Source organism: Xiphophorus couchianus, chromosome 12 (genome assembly GCF_001444195.1).
Source record: "Xiphophorus couchianus chromosome 12, X_couchianus-1.0, whole genome shotgun sequence".
NCBI lineage: Eukaryota > Metazoa > Chordata > Actinopteri > Cyprinodontiformes > Poeciliidae > Xiphophorus > Xiphophorus couchianus.
The window spans coordinates 2945872-2971792 of record NC_040239.1 but is presented as its reverse complement, the minus strand read 5'-3'; the positions used below and the strand labels follow the sequence as shown (position 1 = coordinate 2971792).

Below are 25921 nucleotides of genomic sequence, written 5' to 3'. Positions count from 1 at the left end.
AAAAACACATTGCGAGCTCCTTTGGGCAGAGAGAAGGCTCCTCTGGTCTTCCCTTCAGACAGAAACAGATCAGTTAGTCCTTGTGTCTCCATCTCTCCTAGCAGCAGCACTCTGTGGAGGAAAGTTTCTAATCAGCAAACCAGAAGAATCGACTGACAGGACGGTGCGACACTCAGGAAGCAGCAGGCACAGGCAGAGTACGGCAGTAACTAGTTACATTTACTGAAGTAACTTTTTTGAATAAAAATGTTTATATGAGTATTTTTACTAAGCTGCGCTTCTTACTTTTACTTGAGTAATTCTATTACGAAGTATCTCTACTCTAAACTGAGTAAAATTTCTGGATTTTCTACCCACTGAATGGAAAACAAACTGGAAATCCACCAGACACATTCAAACACCTGCAGTTTTTATTAAAGTTTCATAAGTTTTTTATTGATAGAAATTGATTTGGAAAAAAACATTTTTTGTTGTTTTTTTGTTACTTATATGAATTATTGTAATTTTTGTCCTAAAAATACCAAAATTTCCACTTAACTTTATATTTTGTTCTGTCTGACGATGTAATTTGTAAATATTAAACAATTGATCATTTGATCAGTTACTCAGTAGTTGAGATGTTTTGCCAAATACTTTTTTACTCTTATTGAGTAATTTTTTTGGGCAGCTACGTTTTACTTTTAGTTGAGTAAAAATATGTTGAAGTGGTGCTGCTCTTACTTTAGAGCAGCACTAAAGAATAAATCTGGAGGACATCAGAGCGCCGGGCGCCCCTCGGTGGAAATGAAAGTTTGATTAAAGCTCTGAAAGAAAAGGCTCTTGTCGTAAATTGGCCCTGTGGATGTGAATCGCCGGGCCGAACTGAGCGCCGGCGCTCCAGTCAGGTTCCACTGAATCACACCGAGAGCCACCAATTACACGCTGGATTGCTTCCAAAGGTTGGCGGCCCGGTTCTGAGGGACGTTTTTCCCCAACCAAAAAACGACGTTTGTCTTTTTAAAAGCCACAAACATGACAACGAACAACATCTTCTACCTATAACAAGCCGAAGACGGGAACACCAAAACAGACACTTAATTAGTCAGAGCAGTTTGAGACGCGATTCTTCTGATTTCTACAGCGTTAGACATCCAGCTGCACTACGGTCTGGGATACTTGCATGGTGAGCTTTCCGTCAGTGGGGAGTCATTTTGCGCTCTCTTGCTCAACTGTTTTCCTGTAGGAAAGGTGATTGGTTAAACAAAACACTGCAAAAACAAAACCTTACCAAGTGTTTTTGGTCTAGTGCTGATATCTTAGTCCACTTGAAATAAAACAAAACTAAATTATATGGGGGTATTTTACTGCCATAAGTCGAGAGCGCTCAAAACTTCTGCTCTCGTTCAAATTTTCTCTGAGCTTCCTCAAACCTTTCTCCTCACGCTCAAAATGTCTCTCTGCTCGGATCAAATCTCCACTCACAAACTTTGCTGCTCGCTTGCAAATTCTTATTTGCTGGAACAAAAAGTACTGTTGCCTAGCAACCTCTCAGCCAATAGCATTAAAGAGTTATACTGGGTCCATTTACTTCCTCCTAGTTGGTGGGCGCAGGCTGCTACGATCAATAGTAGCCACACAGGAAAATAATTCACAAGATTTGATCTGAGAAGCGACAAGTTTGGGCTTGAGGAGAAACTTAAAAAAAAATTAATTCTAAGGAGTTGTTGACTTAAAACCAGCTCTTACATCTTGCTGAAACATTATAAGAGTTTGGTTAATTAAAACACTGTAAAAGTAATTTTTGTCCTATTTCAAGTAAAATTAGATAAAAACTTGGCAGGATTTTGTGCTTTTACAGTGAAACATTTGCTTAAAAACAACAAAAAAACTTTAAAGTTTTCACATTGAGGCTCAGAGTGTCGTTAGTGATGGATGGATCTTCATCACAGCCTGGCTGCTGTCAGGAGGAGACAGAAACCCTCAGGGTGAATCCATTCCAGTTATTTATTCATTCACACAGCTAAAACAGAGAAAACTTCTTCTAAAAAAACTAAACGAAACAACACAAAACACACTCCTTTCCAGTTTATTGTCGGCTCAGCAGGGAGGCATTTTCCTCTTTAAGAGACAATCTGGTTACTTTAGCAATGTGTGCAGCTGAATGTGTAAAAACAAAATCACAGAGCTCAAACTAATAAAGCTTAGCCAAGATTCTTAATGAAATTGCAGCTTTGATTAAAAAGATACAACACTTCCTATGTAGGCATATTTGCTCCGACTAATTCCGCTAAACGGCTCATTTATTGACTTTGAATGCAAATTTAGCACATTAACAAACAATCTGCTGGAAGTTGCTGCAATTTCTACACCTCCATAATCTACTCAGCCTTCCAGTTCCACCATAACGTCCCACACATTAATATCCGTCCAGAAAAATCTAATTTCCATCTGTTCAATACTGGGATAGATACACAGTTAAGCATCTTCAACAAGACCAGAAATATCTGAATATTTACTTAGGATTTTATTAATGTCTCATGTACTTTATATATAGTTGTTGTAATTATAAGCGAGCAAGAAAATTACTTTTAAGATAACTTGTGATTACAAAGTGTGGTGCGTGTATTTTTGCAGCAGAATCCTCAAAATGAACTCGGGTGATAAATTGCAGAAGTGAGAAGCTCAGGTCAACAGCTTTTCTTTCACTTATCACAAATTAATCAAAATGATACATAGTTTTCAAAATTTTGAGTGTTAATCTGAAAAGTGTGGCATGCTTTTGTACCAACAATCTATAGAAAAACCTTTTCAATTTCCACTTATTTACTTTAACAGGAGCAGCCTAAGTTATTTTAAAATACACAGGTTACATGTAAATGTACATTGGTGGCGACTAAAAATGGACCTGAATTAGAAAAAGAAATCAGAAAAAAATTTTTAAAAAATCACCTCAACTAGCGAAAAACTTTTGTTTTGTGTTTTTAGTCAAAATCAGAAAGTTATTTCAAATGTTGTTGTTTCAATCAATCGTTTATAAAGCTACGCTTCAAATTGAGTATAAAAAAATCATTGATGGATATAAAGCATTCTGAACTACCGTGATGCTGAAATGTGCTACACAAATAAACCAGATTGATTAAATCTTAAGCTGCTTTTCCTTGTGCACGTTCATCTCCCATACTTTTGTCCTCCACTTAACTTTCCATGCTTGGATGCAGCACCATATGTTTAATAAACTTTTTTGTGGCGTTTTTTTTGTGTGGAAGGTTTCACTCGTTGCGTTTCCATTTCAAAACTTCCTCAATATCGACTAATGTCGCAAAAAATTAGAATTTCAAAATTGTGTTGTTTCTATTAAATAAGAAATCCAACTAAAATCACATGTGGATCAGTTTGTTTAGATAAGTCATAAAAAAAAACATGACACACCACCATCCTCCAGCTACTTCCTGTCTTCTTTGTGGTTTCCGCCAGTAGTAAAATCCGGTTGGTGGTCATGTGACTGTAAAACGGTGTTTCCAATGCAGTTTTGCCAAAAATCATCAAAATTAACTGCAATAAGCTTAACAAGTCTATAAATAAGTTTCTGTTTTGATTTTAATGACACAAATAAATCAAATTTTTGTTGATATAAATTTTCTAAAGAGGATTTTATATGTTGCATGTAAGAGCAAATGCAGCAATGATAAAAAATGAAAAAATGTCAATGTGACTGTAATTCAAGTCTGTATGTGACTGAAGCATAATTTAGTTTCATTCTGCTAAGTGCTCTTTCTTACCCTGCATGTGTGACCTTGAGCATCTGCACAACTAAAGACTAAAAGCAAAATCCCCATTTCAATCGGTTTCAATTCGACAGCATAGTGGGGGCGTCATAGACAAAAGGAGAAAAGAAAGAGTAAATTTCTGCAAAAAATATCTATTAATCTCAGAAGATTTCTAGAAAAAAAAAATCTTTAGTTAGAAATTGAAAATTTGCTAGAAAAGCTCAGAAGTTTTCAAATTAATCCCAGAAGTTTACGAGAAAAACAAGGAATTTGAAAAGTCAATAAATGATAATTATTCATGTTAATCATTATTTTGACACAAACTCATAATTAACCTACAAACGGTCTATGCTTTTTGCAACAAAAAATAAAAAATTTGAGAATAATCTGAGAAATTCTCTATAAAAAACATGGAAATTTCAGAGTTTCAAACGTTGAACATTTTTGTTACTTTTTTTCTGAGTTTCAAGCTAAAACTTTTTGACTCTTCAATTGTCCTTGTTTTTTGGTAGAATTTTCTCCTTTTTTATCTAAAATGTCCTCAATACACCACCATATGTAGAAGATAAAATATCTTATGATTTTCTGCTCCTCTCATGCACATCAACATAAATTCATTTAAATCTCTCCATACCACTTAAACCTTTAAAGTATTCCCACATTAAATGAAACCTAAACTCAACTTTTTCAAAGAGAGAAGCTTTCCTGCAGCAGTCAGGACAGTCACATTTATTATGAATTTCTTCATCTTGCAACAAAAGTCTGAAATATGAGACTCTTCTGTACGTCTCTCAGGTCTGTCTTTTAGTTATTGGGTTTCTTTCATGACGTTAAAACACAAACTAGTTGCGTCTGCTTTTATAAACAGGATCAAGTTTTTCAGAACTTTGTAATTTTAAACCAAATGTTTGCACTTCTCAGCAGAGCGACTGCAGTGGCGTCAAACTCTGACCTAACAAATCACAGCTCTGTAATTTATGGGAGATTTTCAACCTTGAGTATAAATATGAGCCTTTTTGCTTCTGATTTTCTATGCAGGGTTTGTGTTTAGACGTGGTTTTAAAAGCTTCCCATTCTAAAATTACAAGAAGTAATGAATGAATGAGAAGCAACAATAAAAAAGGCCTTGGAGGATGAAAGTGTTTATAAAGTTTCACTCTGGTTATCGAAACCGTCAACACATCCAGGGATTAACAACTTTAGTGGCTATATAAGGTCGACGCAAGAGATTTTATAGTACAACTTAAACATGCACTATTTTTTGTTTCTGCTAAAATAATACATGAATTATGGTAATTATTAATATTAATCATATTAATTTGAGACAAACTCAATTAACCTAAAACAGTCAATGTAATCAGCACAAAACCATAAAACAATGAAAACACATATTAGCTAAACCATAGAATAAATATATTTAAACAGCAACAACATTAGGAGTAATATTAAGGAAGATGAGTGGAGTCAGGCGCAGTGGGACTCAATACAAATGCATGCCACACTTTTCAGATTTTTCTAATGTAAAAAATGTAGCAGGCTGTTCCTTCGTAATTTACTATCTTGTTTTTGGTTTTATTTTTGTCTGGTTTTGTTCAACTGTCCCGAATAAACAACCAAAACAGGAAGCGTCTCGCTAGCTGTGTGTCAGACATGCTAGCAGCCGTGTGCCGCTCCAGGTGACCTTACCTGGTTTCTTTGGAGTCCGGGTGAAGGTTCCCTTCACGGTCCGGCAGTGGGAGTTGTCTCCACCACAAACACCACATTTATCCTCCACCTTATTGGAGCCGATCTCTCTGTCACAGCCGACCTTCTGCACAACCACAAAACACAACAAGGCAACGATTAGCATTCACCCCTTAGCTTCTGGCTAACGAGCGTCACCGGTGGGTAAGCGGAAGCAGAGAAAAGCTTTTTGACTTCTATTTTTGTCGGCAGATTTACTAAGACAATGTTCAAGCTGCTATTAGTCAATAAGGTCCAGAAGAACTGTTCAAATGAACTGCACAAAATAACTCTGCTAAGGAGGAAACGTGCTAGCTCCACTGGCAGAACATTTCACTTAACACCTCATTTTTACCTTGTTATAAGTGAAATAACTAGTACTTTTTCCATCAATGTTAAGGAATTATGACTTGCATATTGCTGAAGAGTTGTTTGTAAGTTAGTTTTGTCTTATTTCAAGTGTACTAAGGCATTTGCACTGGAAATTAGACCAAAAAGTTGAGTTTAAACATCCTGCTTCTCCTTTTCAACTCATCTGGAATTTCTGGTCCTAGTTCAGGATTTATCTGAGGAATTTTTGAGAGGCTAATCTCTGGGCTGGAAAAAAATTGTTATTGCTACGGCTATGAATCATTACAGTAAAGAAAGTAAGAGCTAAAATCCTTCCATAGCATCCAAAACCAGAGGAAATGATTGTCTAAAGTGCCTGAACTGAAATGTTTGAATAAAACTCTTTGAAAAGAACAGAGTGCTAATCCAACATGCTTCTTCTCTGAACTTGTTCAAATGTTGATGACAGATAACATGGATTTGATTAAAGATCTCTGTTCAAATTGCGTGATGCAGATTCAAACATGTTGAAACCTTGTTTTTTAAAAAAAACTTTAAAAACCTCACCACACATTCTCCTCGCACGCAGATGCTGTAGGCGTCCTTGTACGAGCACCGTGTCCCATCATGCACCAGCTGCTTCAGGTACGCCACGTCTCCGGTCTCCTTTGACTGGCAGTACAGGTGGCACCGCTTGTTAGCTAGCAGAACAGAGCAAAATAAAACACACCGGCTGCTGAAACTCTGCTTTTGAATCTCTAGTGAAAGATAAAGCAAAACAACATCGAGACGATCTGGAGTCAATGAACAGCTTCAGTTATTACAGCTGGAAACCAGAGATCAGGATGAACTCTGACATGAACACAAATCACCAGGAAGCTGGTACAAAACAAGCTAACAAGACAATTAGCTCAAAGCTTCTCTTCCTGGAAGCCTGTTTGGGAAACTTGCTATATTCAAAAACAAACTGCGCTGGATTTATTACATTATTTATGATTATCAGCTCAGAGCTCTGAACTGCAAGGCGTCTCAGCCTGATTTATTAAAGGACTGAAGTTTTTATATCTCATAAATAAGGAAAAAACACACAGATAGAAGCTAATTGAATCTAGTAAGTAATCTAGAGTAATCCGACTCTCTAGAGAGCTGAAACGGAGAAATGATGACGATTTTGTTATCATATACAAAATAATACAAAACTAAAACCAAACATGGAGAAGCAGGATTCAGCTTCTATGCACCACAGATCTGGAACAAACTTCCAAAAAACTGAACATCAGCCAAAACACGGAGTTCCTTAAAACAAGACAAAAACTCACCTGTTTAGAGTTTCTTTTTAAACATAATAAATGGAAAATTGATCAACATATTTAATGTGTATTGATGATTTTAATGATGGCACTTGACAAAATGCAAAGTCTGTTACTGGTTTTCACAACTGTTGGAACATCTGATTCTTCAAAGACATACACTGGAGAGAAATATTGGCTCTTTATTGGTAAAAAGTAAAAAAAATGTTCAAATAATGGAACATCAAGACAGATTATGAATTTTGGGGAGATTTCATGTGTTTGCAGCCTGATTTGGAAAATCAGTCCATCAACACCGGAGCTAACTATCTAAGCCAACAGTTTCCAAAATGTCAAACTAAAAGCAAAATTCTTATTTTTATTTTATTCTAATATTTGTTTTCTTTTTTACCTGCTCAATAATAAACTAAAAGCACATTTTAATGATGATTAACACTAATCCCTGAAGAGTTGCAGAGAAATAGAAACACTCTTATGATTGGAGGTAAAAACTAAACACCAGTTTATTTTGACAAATCCCAAATGGCATAAAAACAAACCAACAATAAGTTTACACACATTTCACCTCAATCTTTTTTATATTTAAAGTGAAATACGATCTCATTCAGATATATGACCTCAAACAGAACTCATCTCTCACAGATGTTCCGGTTTTTGTACCTCATGCATGTTCACCTGCGGCCCACTTCCTGGGAGAATTTCCTTCTTTTATGCTCTGCCAGCTGCAGGTTGATGCAAAAAAAAGAAAAAAACTGCCACGTGCCCACGCCTGCTAAAAATATTAGCATCATATCATTTCATTTGGGGCTTCTGGTTCTGTCTGTGCAGCTGCTGAGATGGACCAGATAATAAAACAAATATCTGAGCTAAAAGTGGTCGCAGTTTATTTGTTAGTGACATTTATAGACGCTGCATAAATAAAACTACTACACTGCAAAAACTCAACATCTTATCAAGTATGTTTCAAATATCTTATTACTCTTGAAATTAGATAAACCTAACTTTAGCTTTGACCTGTTAGTCAGGGCCAGTAATGAAAAAATAAAACACTGCATCGTTTTTAGATGGATTGAGTTGTAATCAGTAGGTCCAACTATTTCTGAATTGAATATTTTTGTGTTGGGAATTATTTATTAGATATTTACAACTTGATAACAACTCAATTTCTAAACTCAATTTCTTTTTCAAGACTTTTTGGTTTAGTGCTGATTTTTCAGTTTTTAAAATACTTCACTGTAAAAACACAAAATCTTACCAAGTATTTTTAGTCCAATTTCTAGTGCTTTTGAAATAAGACTAAACTAACTTACAAACAACTTTTCAGCATTTATAGTAGCTTGTTTTGAGTCAATAGTTCCTTAATATTGATGAAAAAGTTCTAGTTCCATTATTTCACTAATAACAAGACATTTTTCCATGTCATAAGTGAAATAATCTGCCAGTGCACCCAGTACTCTTTTATATCAATATTAAGTAATTATTAACTTAAAACAAGTTACTATAAATGCTAAAAAAAATTGCTTGCAAGTTAGTTTTTTCTTATTCCAAGTGTATTAAGATATTTGGACTAGAAACTGGACCAGAATGCTTGGTAAGATTTTGATTTTTTTATGATGTAATTCAGAAACTGTTGTCTTGTGTAAATCAAAATGTGGACAACCACATCAGCAGCAGTTTGCAGCAGCAGTGACAGAACCGTGAGCTGTGAAAGCCTGAATGCAGCTCGGCAGTCAAAGGTTGCCATGGCAGCATCAGTAAGTTTTCTGTGACTCACTTCACTTTCGCCTGCATCACCCATCAGACACCAGAGATTAACTTGAAATGTTTCTCTCCTACTTGTACGGTTTTACTCCCATGAAATCTGCAGGGCTTTGATGAGAATATGGCTGCTTCTGTTTTCTTCTCGTTTGAACTGGTGCCTTTCAGTGTGGAGCTTATGCTTTCTCCATGTTGTTCGGTTTTCCACACAGATAAAATAAATGTTAGGTAATGATAACTGAAGAGTTAGCTGTGCTAACCCTAAAGAACTAATCATAAACATTAACACTGCTAACATTAAAGCACAATGCCAACAGAGTGTTTAGAGGAAGCTAAAGCTATAGCGCTAATTTTAGTTGATGCCAAATCTTCAACAGACGTCAACTGAAAGTTTTCAAAACAGCCAAATAAATGAGCACTTATCTAGAAAATACAATTTATTGTAAGCTAAGTGTGCTAAATGTTTCGCTCATTAGCATAAATGTGCTACATCAGAAGAGCTGGAAAGTGTTATGCAGTTTAAGGAACAAACTTTTCTGCCCACATTTTTGACTCAAATTGACTTTTTTTTAAAAGCAGATTTTTTTAATCAACATTTGTTACATTCAATGGCAAAATTAAATCAAAGTTACAGAGTTACAGAGTTTGTGTTGGAAAGAAAATGAGAATCAGATTAAATTACCTGATTGTTACATCTCTACAAACAACGCTTACTGCATTGTATTTATTTGATCAAAATAAGTATGATTACTTTCAGAAGGAAATATCCAAGTAATTGTCATAAAGCTTCGCAAACATTTATACAGATCCTGTTTTTATTCAATAATCTAAAATGTATTTGCAATGCAATCACAACAAAGAGTTGTAAATTGTTTTAAAAACACAATATTACTATTTTCTTGTATTGTTTGTGCAGTTATTGCTTCTTTGGAAACAGTCTAAATAAGATAACTCCCAGTAAATATGCTTTAAATATCACAAAAGCAGATGCCAGACAAAATTGTAAGGTATTACCCAATTTCTAACCCATCTCATGTGGGAATAAAAGATAATTTAATAGTCAAGTCGACACAAGCTGACCAGGAGCCACATAGACAACAAACCCAGCCATTTCCACTTAATATAATGTAGATTTGATAAGGCAGTGGCATGAAATTGTGTCATATTGATCCTTTCAAAAAGTCAAACACCACAGTGTCGGACTGAAGCTGGAAGAGATCTGAAAATCCTCATAAAAACCAATAAAACAGAAACAACTGATGGAATTTAAAGATATTAAAATGGTGAAAATACATGACCATGTTGGTACGAGAAGTGGGGATAATTCAACTAAAATAAAAATTAATAATTGGTCATAGGAAAGTAATTTTTTGCTAAATTTTAAGATTAATTTCCCATATTTAAAAGAAACCCATAAAAAAATCTATTTTTCCATATTTAAAGGCATAAATTTTAAATATTTTCAGAACATGTATAGCCAGAAAAAAAGAAACTCAAAAGTTTAACTAGATTACATGGTGAGACATTTGTAATAAAAAAAAGCATGTAGTTAATAATATTAATTCATTAAAACATTTTCTGTTTCGTTTTATTTGTTTATTAATGTAATGTAAAACACCATATGTCTTGTAATCTAATGTAAAATACAGCTGTATTAAAAAAAAGAGAGAAACTTAGGAGATGCATCTGGATACTTTCTATTTAATCCTCGGTCAGATTTTTTTTTCTTTAATCAACAATGACCCTAAAACTCCATCTGCAACATTTTAAGACTTTTAAAATAATAATAATAAAAAAAACAATTCAAGAATATCTAAACCCAACAGGTTCTCTAAACCTGGGATTGACTCAAAAAAAACCTGGATCATCTTAAACTCTTCTTTTGCCTCTTTTTGTTAAATTGTGCACAGATTTCACAAAAGCTCCCAGTATTCTGCAGGACAGTGGCCTTTCACTTTTCCATCTGCTTTCTTTCCACTCCCTCAGTGGATTAAACTGCAATATGTTTTAAGAAGCTTTACTTTCAAACTCCAGACCATTTCAGGTGTAATAAGTTGCCAAGAGCTCCAAAAAATGGAGTCTGATAAAAGCATTTTCTGCTATCAGGTAGACAATTATATATGATGAAGCAGCAAAACAGGGATCCATCATCCATCATCCATCATGTGGGAGGGAGATGGAAGCAAAGGGTAAATTTTAAAGTTGGCTCTAAATTGTACAAAGCAGAACAAGCAGTGAAAATGTGAAAAAACACTGAAGAAAAAAGTACAATTGTGTTTTGAGAATACGTTGTCTCGCTTTCTCAAAGTGTTTCTGCCTGTTTTGTTTAGTCAACAAAAAAACCTCAAATTTGTAATTTGGGGGATTTTATGAGTCAGACCTACTCAAAGCAATGCGTAACTGTAAACTGTGTGAATGTGATTGTATTGCATTGTATTGTAATATATATGATATTCTGCTATTTTTAATTGCCACTTAAAAGTACCACTGATTGTTTTCAGAATTCAGCTAATTTTATTTCAACATAAAGATAGTTTTATAGAGAACATGAAAAAAAATGATGTAAACTACATGTAAAACAATATATGTGGTCAAAAACCAAACCTAACAATATTTGTCATCCTGCAAAGCTTCGGCTGTCTAAAGATTTACAGATGGAAATGCAACAAAAAGCCGTTCTTTACTGACTGAACGATGGAACAAAAATGCAAGCTGAACCAAATCATCCTCCACTCTATGGGCTCCCAAATGAAATTTTAGAACAATTGAAGCTGGTGGTGATAATACAACAAACTGCAATAAAGTTTGACGCTGTGGTACGTAACCTTTATAAAAACAAAAAGGTATTTTACTTATTTGGTAAAAGTGTCACTTTGTCATGACAGAATAACATAAGAAAGATAATTTGTGAAAAGATATATCTCCTCCACCTCCTCGGAAGAAATGCATATAAACAGCCAATCAGAGCCAAGAGAGGACCTTAATGCTGTCAATCATTCCTGTGTATGTGTTGCTAACAATTGCATCCTGGCTCTCTGCTTCTTGACAGGTGAGCCTGTCATGAATTATCAGGCTATAGTTAGCATGGCCACTGCTTACAGTTTTCCTATAATGGTAAGTTGTTTCTCCACTATTAGCACATTTAGTAGCACATACACGAATGTGATTGACAGCGCTAAGACCCGCTTCCTGGCTTTGATTGGTTGTTTCTTCAGAATAAGAACATTGGAAGGAGGTGGAGGAGATTGATTTCTTTACAAATGTATAACAGTGTGCAATTTTTATATTTTACAGTATGTATCTACTTTTTATAAAAGTTTTTAATAAAATATGTAAAAACATATTCTTTATCAAAGTGACACACTGCAGCTGTAAACATTATTTACAAGGCAGTGAATGAATCCCTCAGTTCAGCCTGAAGCTTTATCACCCGTGGATTATAAACCCGTGGATTTTCATCCCACTCCAGCCTGTTTCCCTGGCTTACCGTCGGGATGCTCATACGGCAGCCAGTGGTGTTTGGCATTCTGGAATTCAAAGTTGGAGTTGCGATTCTGGCACTGCTGAGCTCGGAAATCTTCAAAGTGCTTGGGGCATTCGTTTGTGTTGCACAGCTGGTACTCGTAGTTGACTCCAGGACAGTCCTGGCCGCCGTTCGAGGGTCTGTGGGAGGGAGATGGACCAACATCAGAGGGATCGGTGGGAAAACAAATTGTTATTTGAAATCCAAAGAGAGAAAAATGCTTCCCCTGAAGCGCTTTGGATCACTTCGGAGTGGATGTTGTTCAAATGTGACTGAGATGACCACCACTAGTGAAGAGTCATGCTAAAAGAGAAAAGTCACCATCTTTCAACTCAAAAGTTCAAAATATGTAATAAGAAATGGGTGCAGATCATCAGAAGCATTTTAAACCAATCACATTAAATACATTTATTTCTGTATGATTTCAAAATTTTTGTGTTAAATTGGCTGAATTTGCTCGTTGCCTGTTCAAATATAAGAAAGAAGTCTGGGGTGAGGCAGAGCAGTACTGCAGCTCACCGCTGGGGGCGCTGTGTCACTTAAAGTACTTGAAACAGGAAGTTGGTGCATAGCTCTTGCTGTCTCCATTTAAAACGCCAATAAACATGTTTGATTGCAAACTTCCTTCACAACTCAGTAGCTGCGTTTCCAATACAACTTTGTCAATATTCTGCTGATAAGAAAAACGATTAAAATCACACCTGAATAAGTTTGTTCTCGCATAAAAACATGGCGTGCCAAACTGCTTCCTGTCGTCTTCTTCATCTTTTCTGTTCATTATGTGATGCAAGGTAACACAAAATAGATAAAATTTTAATTATGCAGTCTAATGCTCTACAAAAAAGTATTTTGGACAGCTGAGACCAAAAATGAAAAGTCTTTTTACTGAAACAAAGTCAAAGATGGAGGAAACTCCTCTACAGCACATTGAGAGACGAATATAAACCTGATTATCTTCTGACAAACAAAACAAAAATGTCTTCTTCGTTTTATCTTGTAATATTTTGTAAAAAGTTAAGCTCAAAAGCAGAAAACTCATCTGACATCATGGCTGAAATTAATTCTCCCTTTCAGGTTTAAAGTGCAGAAATGGAACATTTGTGATTCTTTAATAACAAAATGCCAACATTAGTCACACAGGAATTAATCTTCACTGAACTCATTATGTAAATCTTTGCATAAAGACTCTATTTACCACGACTGTCTCATCTCATCAGCTTTGGTTTCACTGCAGAGGAAGAATGAGTCCGTAAGGAATTCAGCTTTAATTAAGAACTCTACAAAGTTGTTCATTCCAGGTTCATTTTTTAAATTCTGGTGTTGCTTACTTCAACTTTTTAATTTAACCTTTTTAAATAGTGGTGAAAGTTTAACATATAAGGATCAAAATAATCCTAATGTATTTTTTTACAGAAGCACATCTCTAAACCGTTCAGTTTTTGCAGCTGAAGATCTTAACACCGACTGAAAACACACAAATTAAGAAGCAGAACTTCTTCAAGGACTGAATACTTCTACAAAATTAGCTCTGGTTTTTCAGTCCTACCAAGTAATCTTTTTTTTTCCATTTTTTTCCCCAAAGAGTTTTTGCGGCGCTAGTGGCTCGTAATTTGTTTGCGACAGACAGGAAAGAGGGCGAGGAGAGGGGGGAGGACATGCGGCAAAGATCGCCGGGACCGGGAGTCGAACCCGCGACGTCCGCGTCGAGGACTAAAGCCTCCAAATGTGTGGCGTGCTAACCCCCTGCGCCGCCACAGCACGCCCCGTACCAAGTAATCTTGTCTGAGGTGCATCCCGATACTTACGCCGGGTTGTTGCACTGGCGCGTCCGGAAGCGAACGCCGGTTCCACAGGATCGAGAGCAGGAGCCGTATTTACTCCAGGAGCTCCAGGCGCCGTCCTGCTTCAGCTGGTTTGGGTTCTTCCACATGCAGTGACCTTTGTAGCACCACTAAACACGGCGACAGAGAGGCGGCAGAAAACATAAAGCAAACTACAATAAAATTACACATTTCCATCCTTAGAAGGAAATAAAAAAAACAAACAACTTTTCACATTGTTTGACAACAACTCTGACATTTCAGAGTCAGAGAGTCTAAAACACTTGGCAATATAAGACAAGTAGCTCTTTAAAGCAAGCGAGTAATTTCAAACTGTCATTAGTAAAACATTGATTGATTTTACACTGCAAAACACCAATATGACTAATTATCGTGTCTAGTTTTTATGAAAAATACCATAATACTCAAAATATGACAAATCTAACATACAAGTAACTTTTTATCAAGAGGGAAATGTTTTAAATTGCTTAATGCTAATTTTAAAAAGTACTAATTCCACTGGCATTTTTTCCCCACACATAAGACATTTTTGTCGCATTATAAGTGAAGAAATAATCTGCCAGTAGAACTAGTACTTTTTATCTATATTAAGGAATTATTGACTAAAAACAAGCTCCTATTTCTTATTGAAAAGATTGTTGTAAGTTAGTTTTGTTTAATTTTAAGTGTACTGGATATTTTCACTAGAAAAAAAGCAAAATACTTGGTAAGATTTGGTGTTTTTGCACAAAAGTTTCATAATTGTTTCCATTCCTTGGTGCTGTTCTACTCAGGAGGCCGATCAACGTAACACTTCCATGCAACACAAAATAGACTTGGCAACCTGTTGCGCTGCATCCTGTCTCAGCTCTCTATTCCCTCTTATGGATTATGAGCTACAGAAAATGGATCAGTTATAAATTTTAAGTTTTCTCCACAGCGATGAGCTAAAGTCAGGTTTGGCTCAACACAGATATTTTATATCCTGTTCAGTTGCACATGTGTCATTAGTATTTTTTAATATGTTGTAAATTTGTCTCTTATTTTTGCTAATTTTATAATCTATATGTTTATAATCTTTGTGAGAATTTGAACTCGCATGTCGCTTTGCAGCTGGTGCATCTGAATTTCCCCACTGAAAAACAACACAAATAATTTTTATTTCCTCTGAATCCCTGGATAAAGCGCCATGCTGCTGCACCCAGACATCATTTATTCTAACTATTCTCTTTGTTGTTAATAATTAAATAGTAAAGGATCCTTAAAAACATGTTTTTGAAGGATCCTTTTCAACTAACTCAAGACAACAGAGCCTGATTTGTCTGCTCCTATAGTGCAGACATTGTTTTCCAGGTTGCCTCACTGCTCAGCACAAACCCAGACTCAGGATTCGCTTCCTGCTGGATGAGCACTGCAGCTCACCTGCACTCTTGTGGATAAGAGGGGGAAACAAAACTTGCGAGCTGAATTAGAAATATTTTTGCAAAACCTCCCGTTGAAAGCTGACTCAGCGGATCTTACTTTTCCTGGAGCGCACTCGGTCCCGTCCAGAGGCGGGCCCTTTTTGGTTTTGCAGAAGTAAGGGTTGTCAGGGTGACTGCACCAAAGCTGTTTGCACGGGTCAAACGTCCGAAACTAAAACAGAGAGAAAGAAAAAAAACAAAGGGTCATGTTGTGAGGTTCACTGTTTGATTTTACAGGAGATTTCTTTAGTAGTTATCAGCAATAAGAACCCAATTTTTTAAATTCAAACAAATGCAGTTTCTTTTAAAAACTGCATTTTCTTTAAAAAACGCTGCAAAAACACAAAATCTTACTTATTTTGATCTAGTTTCTAGTGCGAGTGTCTTAGTACATTTGAAATGAGACAAAACTCATTTACAGGTAACTTTCAGCAAGAAATAGGAGCTGGTTTTATGTCAATATTTCCTTAATATTCATGGAAAAGTACTTAATTCATTGGCAGATTATTTCACCTATAACTTGGGAAAATGTCTTGTTAGAAGTAAAATAATCTGCCAATGGAAGAAGTTTTTTGCTTATGTTTTATTTTTTTAATTACTGACCTTGATTAACAGCAGCAGGTTAAAGCTCTAACTAAAGCCACTAATTTATGGCGATCGTCAGCAGGACTTTCAGGTGAACTTCTCTTTATCTAAAAAGCGACGCAGAAACAATAATGGAGGATGAAGAAGTTTCTCTCTGCTGGGATCTTAATCTCGAGATTTTCTGCAGATATAGATGCCATATCCTCTTTCAGGGATCAGAGCAGATTATCAGATTAATTAAAGAGGATTCTTTAAGGGACACTGAGTAACTCTTTGCTAAGAGACTTTATGAACAAAACCTGAGTTGTGTTTGTAGTTGGGAGTGAACTCTATTATTGGGAGGCGGTTGGGATCTGCAGGTATTTGGACTGCAGATACCTGCAGACTGGACTGGACTGGTCGTTCATTTTAACTGAACCAAAACACAGAATTCCACAGCACATCTTCATGTAAAGTTTGTCAAAGTCAAGCTAGCTTAACTGTCCTACTTCCCTCACCTTTGCCATTTTTTCTTAATTAAAACTTTTTTCTGATCTTGTTATCTAGTTGTCACAGTGTTGACAATTAGTAGCAAAGCTCTGCTACCTTTTTCTTTTATATATCATATGTACAAGATTTAGCACTAAAACCAATTACCTGGCAGCTATACCAATGCTAGTTTGAAGCAAAACTCTCAGAAATAGTTCAGACATCTTATTGAAATTCACCTTCTTCTAAAAGAGAGAGTAACTAATGAAGTGGGTAAAAAAAGTTTGTTTTCTTGCCTTTCTTTAGCCAAATTACTGACTTCAACTATTGTTCTGTCTCATATTTTTCTCATCTGTCATATGAATCGTGTGGTGATGGACTCATCCTATCATTCTCTTTAAATCTGAACTATTTCTGTGAATATTTCTCCTGGGTTCACCTTTTTAAAGCAGCAGAGTTAACCGCTGTATTCTTGGAGAAAAGAGAAAGGCGACACCAAGAATCAATCAGTTTAAGCAACACATTCATGATTACATCTACAAAAACACAATTTCCTCTACATCTCAGATTGTGTAATCAAAGTTTCTTGTTAATAAGCATTCAGAGGGAAGTGATTAAAACCTACTTCCTTAATTCATTTCATTTCTGAGAATCAATTCTTCACCCAGCAGGGATTAATGAGACCGTATTCCTGCCTCCTCCTTCACTGTCAGTTTTGGTCAATTGTTGCAGTGAACGCTCTTTTATCTGCAGAACTGCACACAACTATCACCCAGAGAGGAAAAGTACGATGGAGAATTAGTCCTGTATAGATCGGACAAAATATCGTTGCGGGGGATAAAATTTCTGCCAAAAAAACTCTGACATTTCTAAATTAATTTCACATATTTACAAAGAAAAACATGGATATTATCTAAATTTGCAAGAAAAAGTTAATTTTCCTTGATTAAAAGAATAAGTTTGCAATAACGCTAACCCCCACAGATCGCCGCTTCCGTCCATCTTCCTCTCCAACGTCCGCTCTCTGGACAACAAAATAGACCATCTGCAACTAGAACTGTCTTCAAAGAGAGAGTTGAGGAACTGCTGCGCTCTCATTCTGACGGAGACATGGCTCAACTTGTCCATACCGGACAACGTTGTTAGCCTGGAGGGGCTCGCTACATTCCGCGCAGACAGGAGCAGCGCTCTCAGCGGTAAAACCCGAGGAGGGGGGCTGTGTATTTACATCAACAACAACTGGTGTAAAAATGCCATGACTGTCGCCAGTTACTGCTCCCCGGACATCGAGCTTCAGACTGTTAACTGCAGACCATTCTACCTGCCCAGGGAGTTTACTGTGGTTAGCATCACTGCCGTGTATGTGCCCCCCAGTGCTAACACTAAAGAGGCTATGAGTGTTCTCTACCGGACCATCAGTGATTTGCAATCCTCACACACAGAGGGCGTTTTCATCATTGCTGGGGATTTTAACCAGGCCAACATGAAGACTGTTCTCCCTCACTTCAACCAGTATGTGGATTTTCCAACCAGGGGAGGAAATACTCTAGACTTGGCCTACACCAACATCAAAGAAGCATTCAGAGCAGCCCCCCACCCCCACCTTGGCTCTTCAGACCACCTATCTGTCATACTAATTCCTGCATACAAGCCCCTGCTGATCAGAACAAAACCTACAGTGAAGCAGGTGAGAGTGTGGACTGAGGGGGCCATGGAGGCACTTCAGGACTGTTTTGAGTGCTCTGACTGGGAGATGTTCAAGGCAGCAGCCACTTACAACGACCAGATCAACATCGATGAGTACGCCATGACTGTGTCAGCCTACATCAACAAGTGCACAGAGGACGTCAGCATCACTAAGAACATTATCACCCGGGCCAACCAAAAACCCTGGATGACTAAGGAGGTACGGGAAATGCTAAAAGCACGGAACTCAGCCTTCAAGTCTGGCGACAAGGAGGCACTGAGGACAGCGAGAGCCAACTTGAACCGTGCTATCAGGTTAGCAAAGCGAACCCACAGTCAAAAAATACAGGAGTTCTTCCACGACACCAGCAACACCAGAAGTATGTGGCAAGGCATAAAGGCGATCACAGATTACAATCCATCCTCCCCCCCAGTGGGTGAAATTGATGCTGACTTTCTAAATGGACTCAATAACTTCTTTGGGAGGTTCAAGGCACTGAACAGTACTCCGGCAGAGAAAACTGTTCCCCACCAGGAAGAGGAGGCACTCTGCCTGGACACAGCCGATGTGTTGAAGACTCTGAAAAGAGTCAACCCACGGAAGGCCCCAGGCCCCGACAACATACCTGGGCGGGTGTTCAGGGAATGCGCAGGTCAGCTGGCTGGTGTCCTAACAGACATTTTTAACACTTCACTGGACCAAGCCACAGTGCCAGCATGTCTCAAAACTGCCTCCATCATTCCGGTGCCAAAGAAACCTCAAGTCACCACTTTCAACGATTACCGGCCTGTGGCACTGACTCCCATCATGATGAAGTGCTTTGAAAGGCTGGTAAAAGAACACATCGTCTCCAGACTCCCCGCCACATTCGACCCGTTCCAGTTTGCCTACCGCCGAAACCGCTCCACTGAGGACGCTATCTCCTCCACCCTACACCTGAGCCTGGCTCACCTGGAGGAGAAGAACACTCATGTGCAGATGTTGTTCCTGGACTTCAGCTCAGCGTTCAACACAATCATCCCACAGCATCTGGCAGGAAAACTGGGACACCTGGGCTTCAGCACCCCCCTGCACAACTGGCTGCTAGACTTCCTCACCGACAGACCTCAGTCAGTCTGGATCGGACAACACACCTCCGATGTCATCACCCTCAGCACAGGCTCCCCTCAGGGCTGCGTCCTGAGCCCTCTGCTGTTCACTCTGATGACACACGACTGCGTCCCCAGGTTCGCCACCAACCACATCGTGAAGTTCGCGGACGACACAACGGTGGTGGGCCTCATCAGAGACGACAACGACCTGGACTACAGAGAGGAGGTGGAGCAGCTGGTGGACTGGTGCAGAGACAACAGCCTGATCCTGAACGTTGACAAGACGAAGGAGATGATCGTCGACTTCAGGAAGAACCGGCCCAGCCACGCTCCACTGCTCATCAACAGCTCGGCTGTGGAGGTGGTCAGCAGCACCAAATTCCTGGGGGTGCACATCACAAACGACCTCACCTGGACTGTGAACATCACGTCTCTGGTCAAGAGGGCACAGAAACGTTTGTATTTCCTGCGGAGGATGAGAAGAGCACACCTGCCCCCGCCCATCCTCAAGACGTTCTACAGAAGCACCATAGAGAGCATTCTGACCAGCTGCCTCTCTGTGTGGTGTGGAGGCTGCAGCGCCTCCGACTGGAAGAACGTGAGGAGAGTGGTGCGGACAGCAGAGAGGATCATCGGGGCCCCCCTTCCCTCCATTCAGGACATTTCATCCCAGCGCTGCGTGTCCCGAGGCCGAAACATCATCAGTGACCCCTCACACCCCCACCATGGACTGTTCTCCCTGCTGCCCTCTGGAAAGAGGTTCTGCAGCATCCGGTGCAGGTCCACCAGGTTCCGAAACAGCTTTTTCCCACTTGCCATCAGACTGCTGAACTCTTAACTGGACTGCACTCAAAATCTGGTCTCCACTTTATACCTTGCACATGTACAGAGCTAAGTAACTTCCTTTTTACTGTCAGTCCTGCACTTTATATTTTATATTTATATTCATATTTTATACTGTATTTTATTTTATTCTGGAGTAACCTCACAACATTGGAAGCTCAAAACACTGTCCTGAGCCGTATGCAACGAAATTTTGTTCTGTATACGCCCTGTGCATGCAAAATGACAATAAAGTCAGTCTAAGTCTAAGTCTAAGTCTATTACAACTAAGCTTTTCTCCGCGTCTTTGAACACTGAAGTGCTGAAGTTGGGAAATGTCCATGTGTATATTTTCCAAAGTGTAAGTGACATTTCTTTAAGTATTAGAGCGACTTCCTGGGTTCAGACTCACCATGAACATGATCGGCATCGAGTCTGCACCCGGAAAATGTTCCTACACAAGAAAACAACCCAGGTCCAACACCTGCAGTTTGGTACATGTAAATTTTCCACTTGTGTGTTTTTTTTTTCTTACACATATCTGAATTTATAATCTTACAGAATATCCTAGTTTTAATATTGTAATTACTTATATTGATGCCCATTTGACAGGGAATATCTATGTTTTTTATGCTTTCAAATATCTGAAAATATTCTTAGTTTTTTGGTGCAAATGTATTCCGTCATGACAAAATGTTTCAGATTAATTTCACATATTCAAAAGAAAAAACATGGATATTCTCTTAAGTGGAAAAGTTGTAAGTTTGCGAGAAAAGTTGATAATTTTCCATGGCTAAAATAATGAATTTACAAAATTACAACTAAGAAAAGTGCAGGAAAAAAATGTCAGAAGTTCTGTAAAATTGAAGCGCTAAATTTCTGAGATGTGAATCTGGACATAAGTGGTAAATCTACCAAAGTATAAGTGGTAGATCAAGTCAAAAATCTTTGATTTTTTTATTTTTATTTCAAGTATTAGTGATATGTCATTCACTAAAGGAAATGATGATGAGGAAAGGAACCCAGATCCCAGATCTAACGTCCACACTTCGGAAGATATTTACAATCTCAGACAATATTCTAGTTTTAATTTCATAAACTGTCACTTTTTTTTGCAAACTGACAGAATATCTAAATTTTTTCTTTTTAAATACGTGAAATTAATCTAGACGTTGCTGAGTTTTTTGGCAGAAATGTAACGTGGCGAATAAAATCAAAATGGAGAAGACAGACTGTCAAACAGATCCAGAACTGAGAGACTGAGATAAAATGAAATCCATTTGGAGACGACTGAGAAAAACTGGACAGGACGTTCAGCTGTGACATCCTGCTAGACGCCGGCGGCCCTGATTGGCTGCTAGAGGCCCTTTATGTCAGAACGGCTCGCCGCCGGAGGACGGGATGAATCATCAGCATTCACAAAAAACGCAAATGCAAAATCAAAACCACGAATGCAGGAGCAGAGGAGAGAGCAATGAAGAACAGACTGGCCACTGAATCAGAGCGTCGAACATCGGGCTGACATGGCGGCTTAAATAACTTATGTTCAGTGATTCTGATTAAATTCTGTTTACTGACAACGTCTCAGGCAGAAAATCCAACATTTTCCACATGTTCAGAGATTAAATACATTTGTGTTATTTATTAACCACATTTAAAGACAGTGAGTCGTTTTGTGATATAGTTTGAGTTTGTACCTCTTAAAGTAATGTAGAAATTGTTCAGTTTAAGCTGAATTCTTCATTTATGACATTTGAAATTGAATATGTATTCTCAGATTATTGGATTCAGTGTTCCAAGCTGCACTTTTGCTACAGTAAAAAAATCTCTTTGGATTTTTTTCCCCTTATGATGAAAATCACAACATTGTTTATTTTTAGATGCTCTGGAGAAGAGAGTAAATATGTACACTTATTTACTGTTTTTACTGCTTTCCTTCAAAAATAGGCAAATCACAACAAAAGTCAGTTAATATGGGGCAAATGATCCCAAAGACATCCAGTTTTACTTTTATAATTTATTTAGCATAGAGTGCATATTAATGAATAAGTAAATACGTTACGGTTTGCCTAAGGCTGTTTTCCATCTGTTGCTACTCAGAAAAAAACTCACCTTCCAATATAACAGATGGTATGATTACAGGATAATAAATGTTAGACTCCATCAACATTTAAAACCAAACATCTGCTGGAAAAACCAAGAGGAAAAACTACACTAAGACAAAACTTTGAGCTTTTGTTCAAATAAATCACAGAAACTTTTCCAATAAATAAGCACATAAAAAGGTGTGTAACATCAGTCAATGTAGACAAGCCTGGCTGGTATTCAACTGTCTGTAGATGTGATTTAAATAAACAATAACGGCCAAATTGATTATTGATCAGCGGAATGGAGTCCTGGTCCAGAAAATACAGACTGATCCCAAAAATGTTTTTTTTCCTGAGAGGAACAAAGGTTTGATGACGCTACGCTGTTCTAAAATTTAAAAAATCCGCTAAAAGTACGAGGCAATTCAGGACTTTATACCCGAGATAAATGTTTGCAAGTTTCCCAGTTTGTGAAGAGAAACTAACTTCAAAATCCTTTTTAGTAACAAATCTACTGTGGGTTTGAGATGCTGCCATTACTGGAGGAAACAGAGAGAAAAGACACTAAACAAGAACGTAGAAAACAACTCAGATTTCCATCACCTGCATTATTTTACAGATTATTACACTTTCAATTTACTCAACATTTCATTGCCAATAAAAGGAAGATTACATAAACAAGAGTTAGTTCAACGTCTTTCATCTTTTATTCTATTTGAATACTTAACTTCAGTAGGAGCTTTAAATTGCCTGTAAACTGAGTATCAGCATCATATGAAGTATTCATAAAAACTCTGCCACCCTTAAATTAAATAGGCTGGTGTTGAAAAGATGAAAATATGCAAGAAAAATTTTGAATTTGGATATTTAAAAAAAAAAAAAATCCAGATTCCTTTCCTATTTCATCTCCCGGATACAAACTCACTAATACTTTGGAAAACATTCAGATTTGCATTTCCTACATTTAATATTTCAATCTTAGAGGACTTCTACTTCTTTTATGCTGAAAATAACTTTAGAATTTATAAAAACTTCTCAGTTTTTGGTCTCCTACGAGTTTTAAATATGGAGAACTTTAATCTTTTTCTGGCAAATTTAAAACTTTTCAACAAAGTTTTTTTTATAAACATGCGAAATTAGTCTAAAAATTTCTGACATTTTTGGCAGAAGTTCATTTGGCCCAAATACTCCATCACTTTTTTATTGCCCCTACAGGGAACTTTTCTTTGTTTCTATGTATTTTATGGTTTTCACTTGCCTATATAACATTGGCACAAACAGTCACTGAAACTCCAATTAAAAATGATTAGACCAAAGAGACAAAGCATTCACATTTTAAGTGTCGGAATAATTGCCTGAATGTTTTTCCGTCTGTTGGTTCTTCATTAAGACTTTCTGACTCTCCTTCCAGTTGGTAGGAGCTCAAATTCATCATGAAGGTTTAAATGAGACGCACAAAAATATCCAGTTAACTGCAGGAGCGGACTGCTCCTGCATACATTCATACATTCAATCTGACATGACTCAAAAGTGATGTCAGCCTAAATCTGACCTCAAACGGTTAGTCATCAAATCCCAATCTCACTCATTCACCCTCCAGGTTTCTGTCCAGACCCCGAACAAATGCATTCCTCCAAAATAACTAGAGAAAACACCCCGAGGTCTAACAGCTGAAAATCACCACTGGTCACGATTTCAACCTCGGATTCAGAAAACCCGAAACACTGAGAGAAGCTTCAAATTTCACAAAACACAACCAAGATTCAGAAGGTGCAATAAAAGTTAACAGAATCTCTATCAGATGTGCAGCTTAAGGTTAATTTATTTTATAGCAGAAGGAAAAACATTTCCACGGTAAGAAACTGAAATCACTTCCCAGCTTTTGATACGTCTAAAATGAGAAAACTTTATGAACTCCCAATATTACAAAAAACAAAAAAGTTACTAAAATTGAGGAAAATATGTCATTAATGTTACATCAGCGCCCTAACAAGCGTCGCCACCCAGCTGCTGTAAACGTGGTGATGACAGTAAACGGTGACAGGTTGAGTGGCACGCTGTCGCTGGCGAATGGCGGCCTGCCAGGCGGAGACATGGTGAAATAAGCAGATGACCACATCAGCTGCTTGCCAACACGTCCAGGTTTGCTCATATCAAAATGTCAGAGTCTCTGAAGGCTGTCATCGGGAAACTTCTGCAGGTGTTTCTGGGACTCCGGATCGTCTCTGCTGTCATCTTTAAGGCATAAATAAAAAACTCTGAAGAGGAAAATATTTCCTTTCTTTCAAAGCAGAGACTGAATCCTCAGCGGAGTCCATCTTTCCTCCTTTCGAAGCACTGCCACTCAGAGTTGCAGTACTCTTAGACCAGTGTTGGTCATTGAGGACTCTGGATTTATTTCAACACCTCAACAGTAGAAATATCACAAAATTACTAGAATATTGTCCAATGTACTTTCTAATATCCTTGCTTTCATTAGATGCAAAACGTATCGACTCAAATCTAAGCAATAAAGTCACTCATTGCTGATTATGTGTTTTTGTTAGCGCTGGGGTTTATCTGGGAGCGGAACAAGATGTCTGCCTAATCGTCAGCAATAAATCATAAAAATTAAATCTGTGAAACGACATCCAGAAGAAACCAAACAGCAGCGTGTGATTCGCTTTCAGAGACCGCTGAGATTGCGCCCAACTTTTCCCGTCTGCAAGAACAGCTCAGAACCAATCGGATTTGACTTTTTTCTCGCTCTCTGTGTCGACTACGCTACACACATAGCCGTTGCCATAACAACTGGCTGACAACAGCTCCACTAATGTATCAGGAATCAACACCAACAAAACATTCAGTCCGTTGCAGTTTTATGTTTTCAGGTTTGATGTTTATTTTTGTGATTATTAATTAGTGATTGTCCAAACACAACGGTGGCCGATTAATTAGAAACCTGCTCTACTGACAATCTATCAGAGAGCTGGTGTGTGTGTCACGTTTTTTTGTTTAGCTTTGTTTATCTGAGCTGAATCATTGTGAATTCTGCAGCACATCTACATGTTAAGGTTGTCAAAGTCAAGCTAGCATAACTGACCTACTTCTCTTTCCCTCTGTGTTATTTATTTATTTCATTAAAACTTTCTCCTCTCCTTGTTATCTAGTTGTCATAGTGTTGACAATTAGTAGCAAAGCACTGCGTCCCTTTTTATTTTTTATGTAAAGCAAACATTTAAGATTTAGCACATAATGTTGACAACTTATTGCAATGTGTCTAAAAGTGACGGACAGGAGCTGAATAACTTAGTATTTAAACACGTTTCCATAGTAACAACTTTCTCAACAGGTTTCTGGGTTTCTATCCGCTACTTGACTTCACATATCGCATAGTTTGTCTGTGATGCAGCACAAAGAATAGTTTGAATTAATAATGACATTCCTCTGAGTGTTTAATATCCAGGTGTTTTTTTTAATTTTTCCCCATTTTCTTGTGTCATATAAAATGGGTCTCTGGTCTTGATTTG

General features: G+C 37.6%; 1 protein-coding gene across 2 annotated transcripts in view; it reads right to left on the bottom strand.

Moving 5' to 3' along the window:
• The window catches only part of adamts3 (ADAM metallopeptidase with thrombospondin type 1 motif, 3), a 160715-nt gene that overhangs the window by 32321 nt on the left and 102473 nt on the right, over positions 1 to 25921 (bottom strand). For both annotated transcript variants that reach the window (XM_028032943.1, XM_028032944.1), the window contains exons 11-15: positions 15731 to 15844; positions 14195 to 14340; positions 12354 to 12529; positions 6366 to 6499; positions 5433 to 5556 (exon numbers count right to left, since the gene is read on the bottom strand). In XM_028032943.1, the coding sequence (XP_027888744.1) occupies positions 5433 to 5556; positions 6366 to 6499; positions 12354 to 12529; positions 14195 to 14340; positions 15731 to 15844 (694 nt within the window). The remainder of the gene's footprint in view (positions 1 to 5432; positions 5557 to 6365; positions 6500 to 12353; positions 12530 to 14194; positions 14341 to 15730; positions 15845 to 25921) is intronic.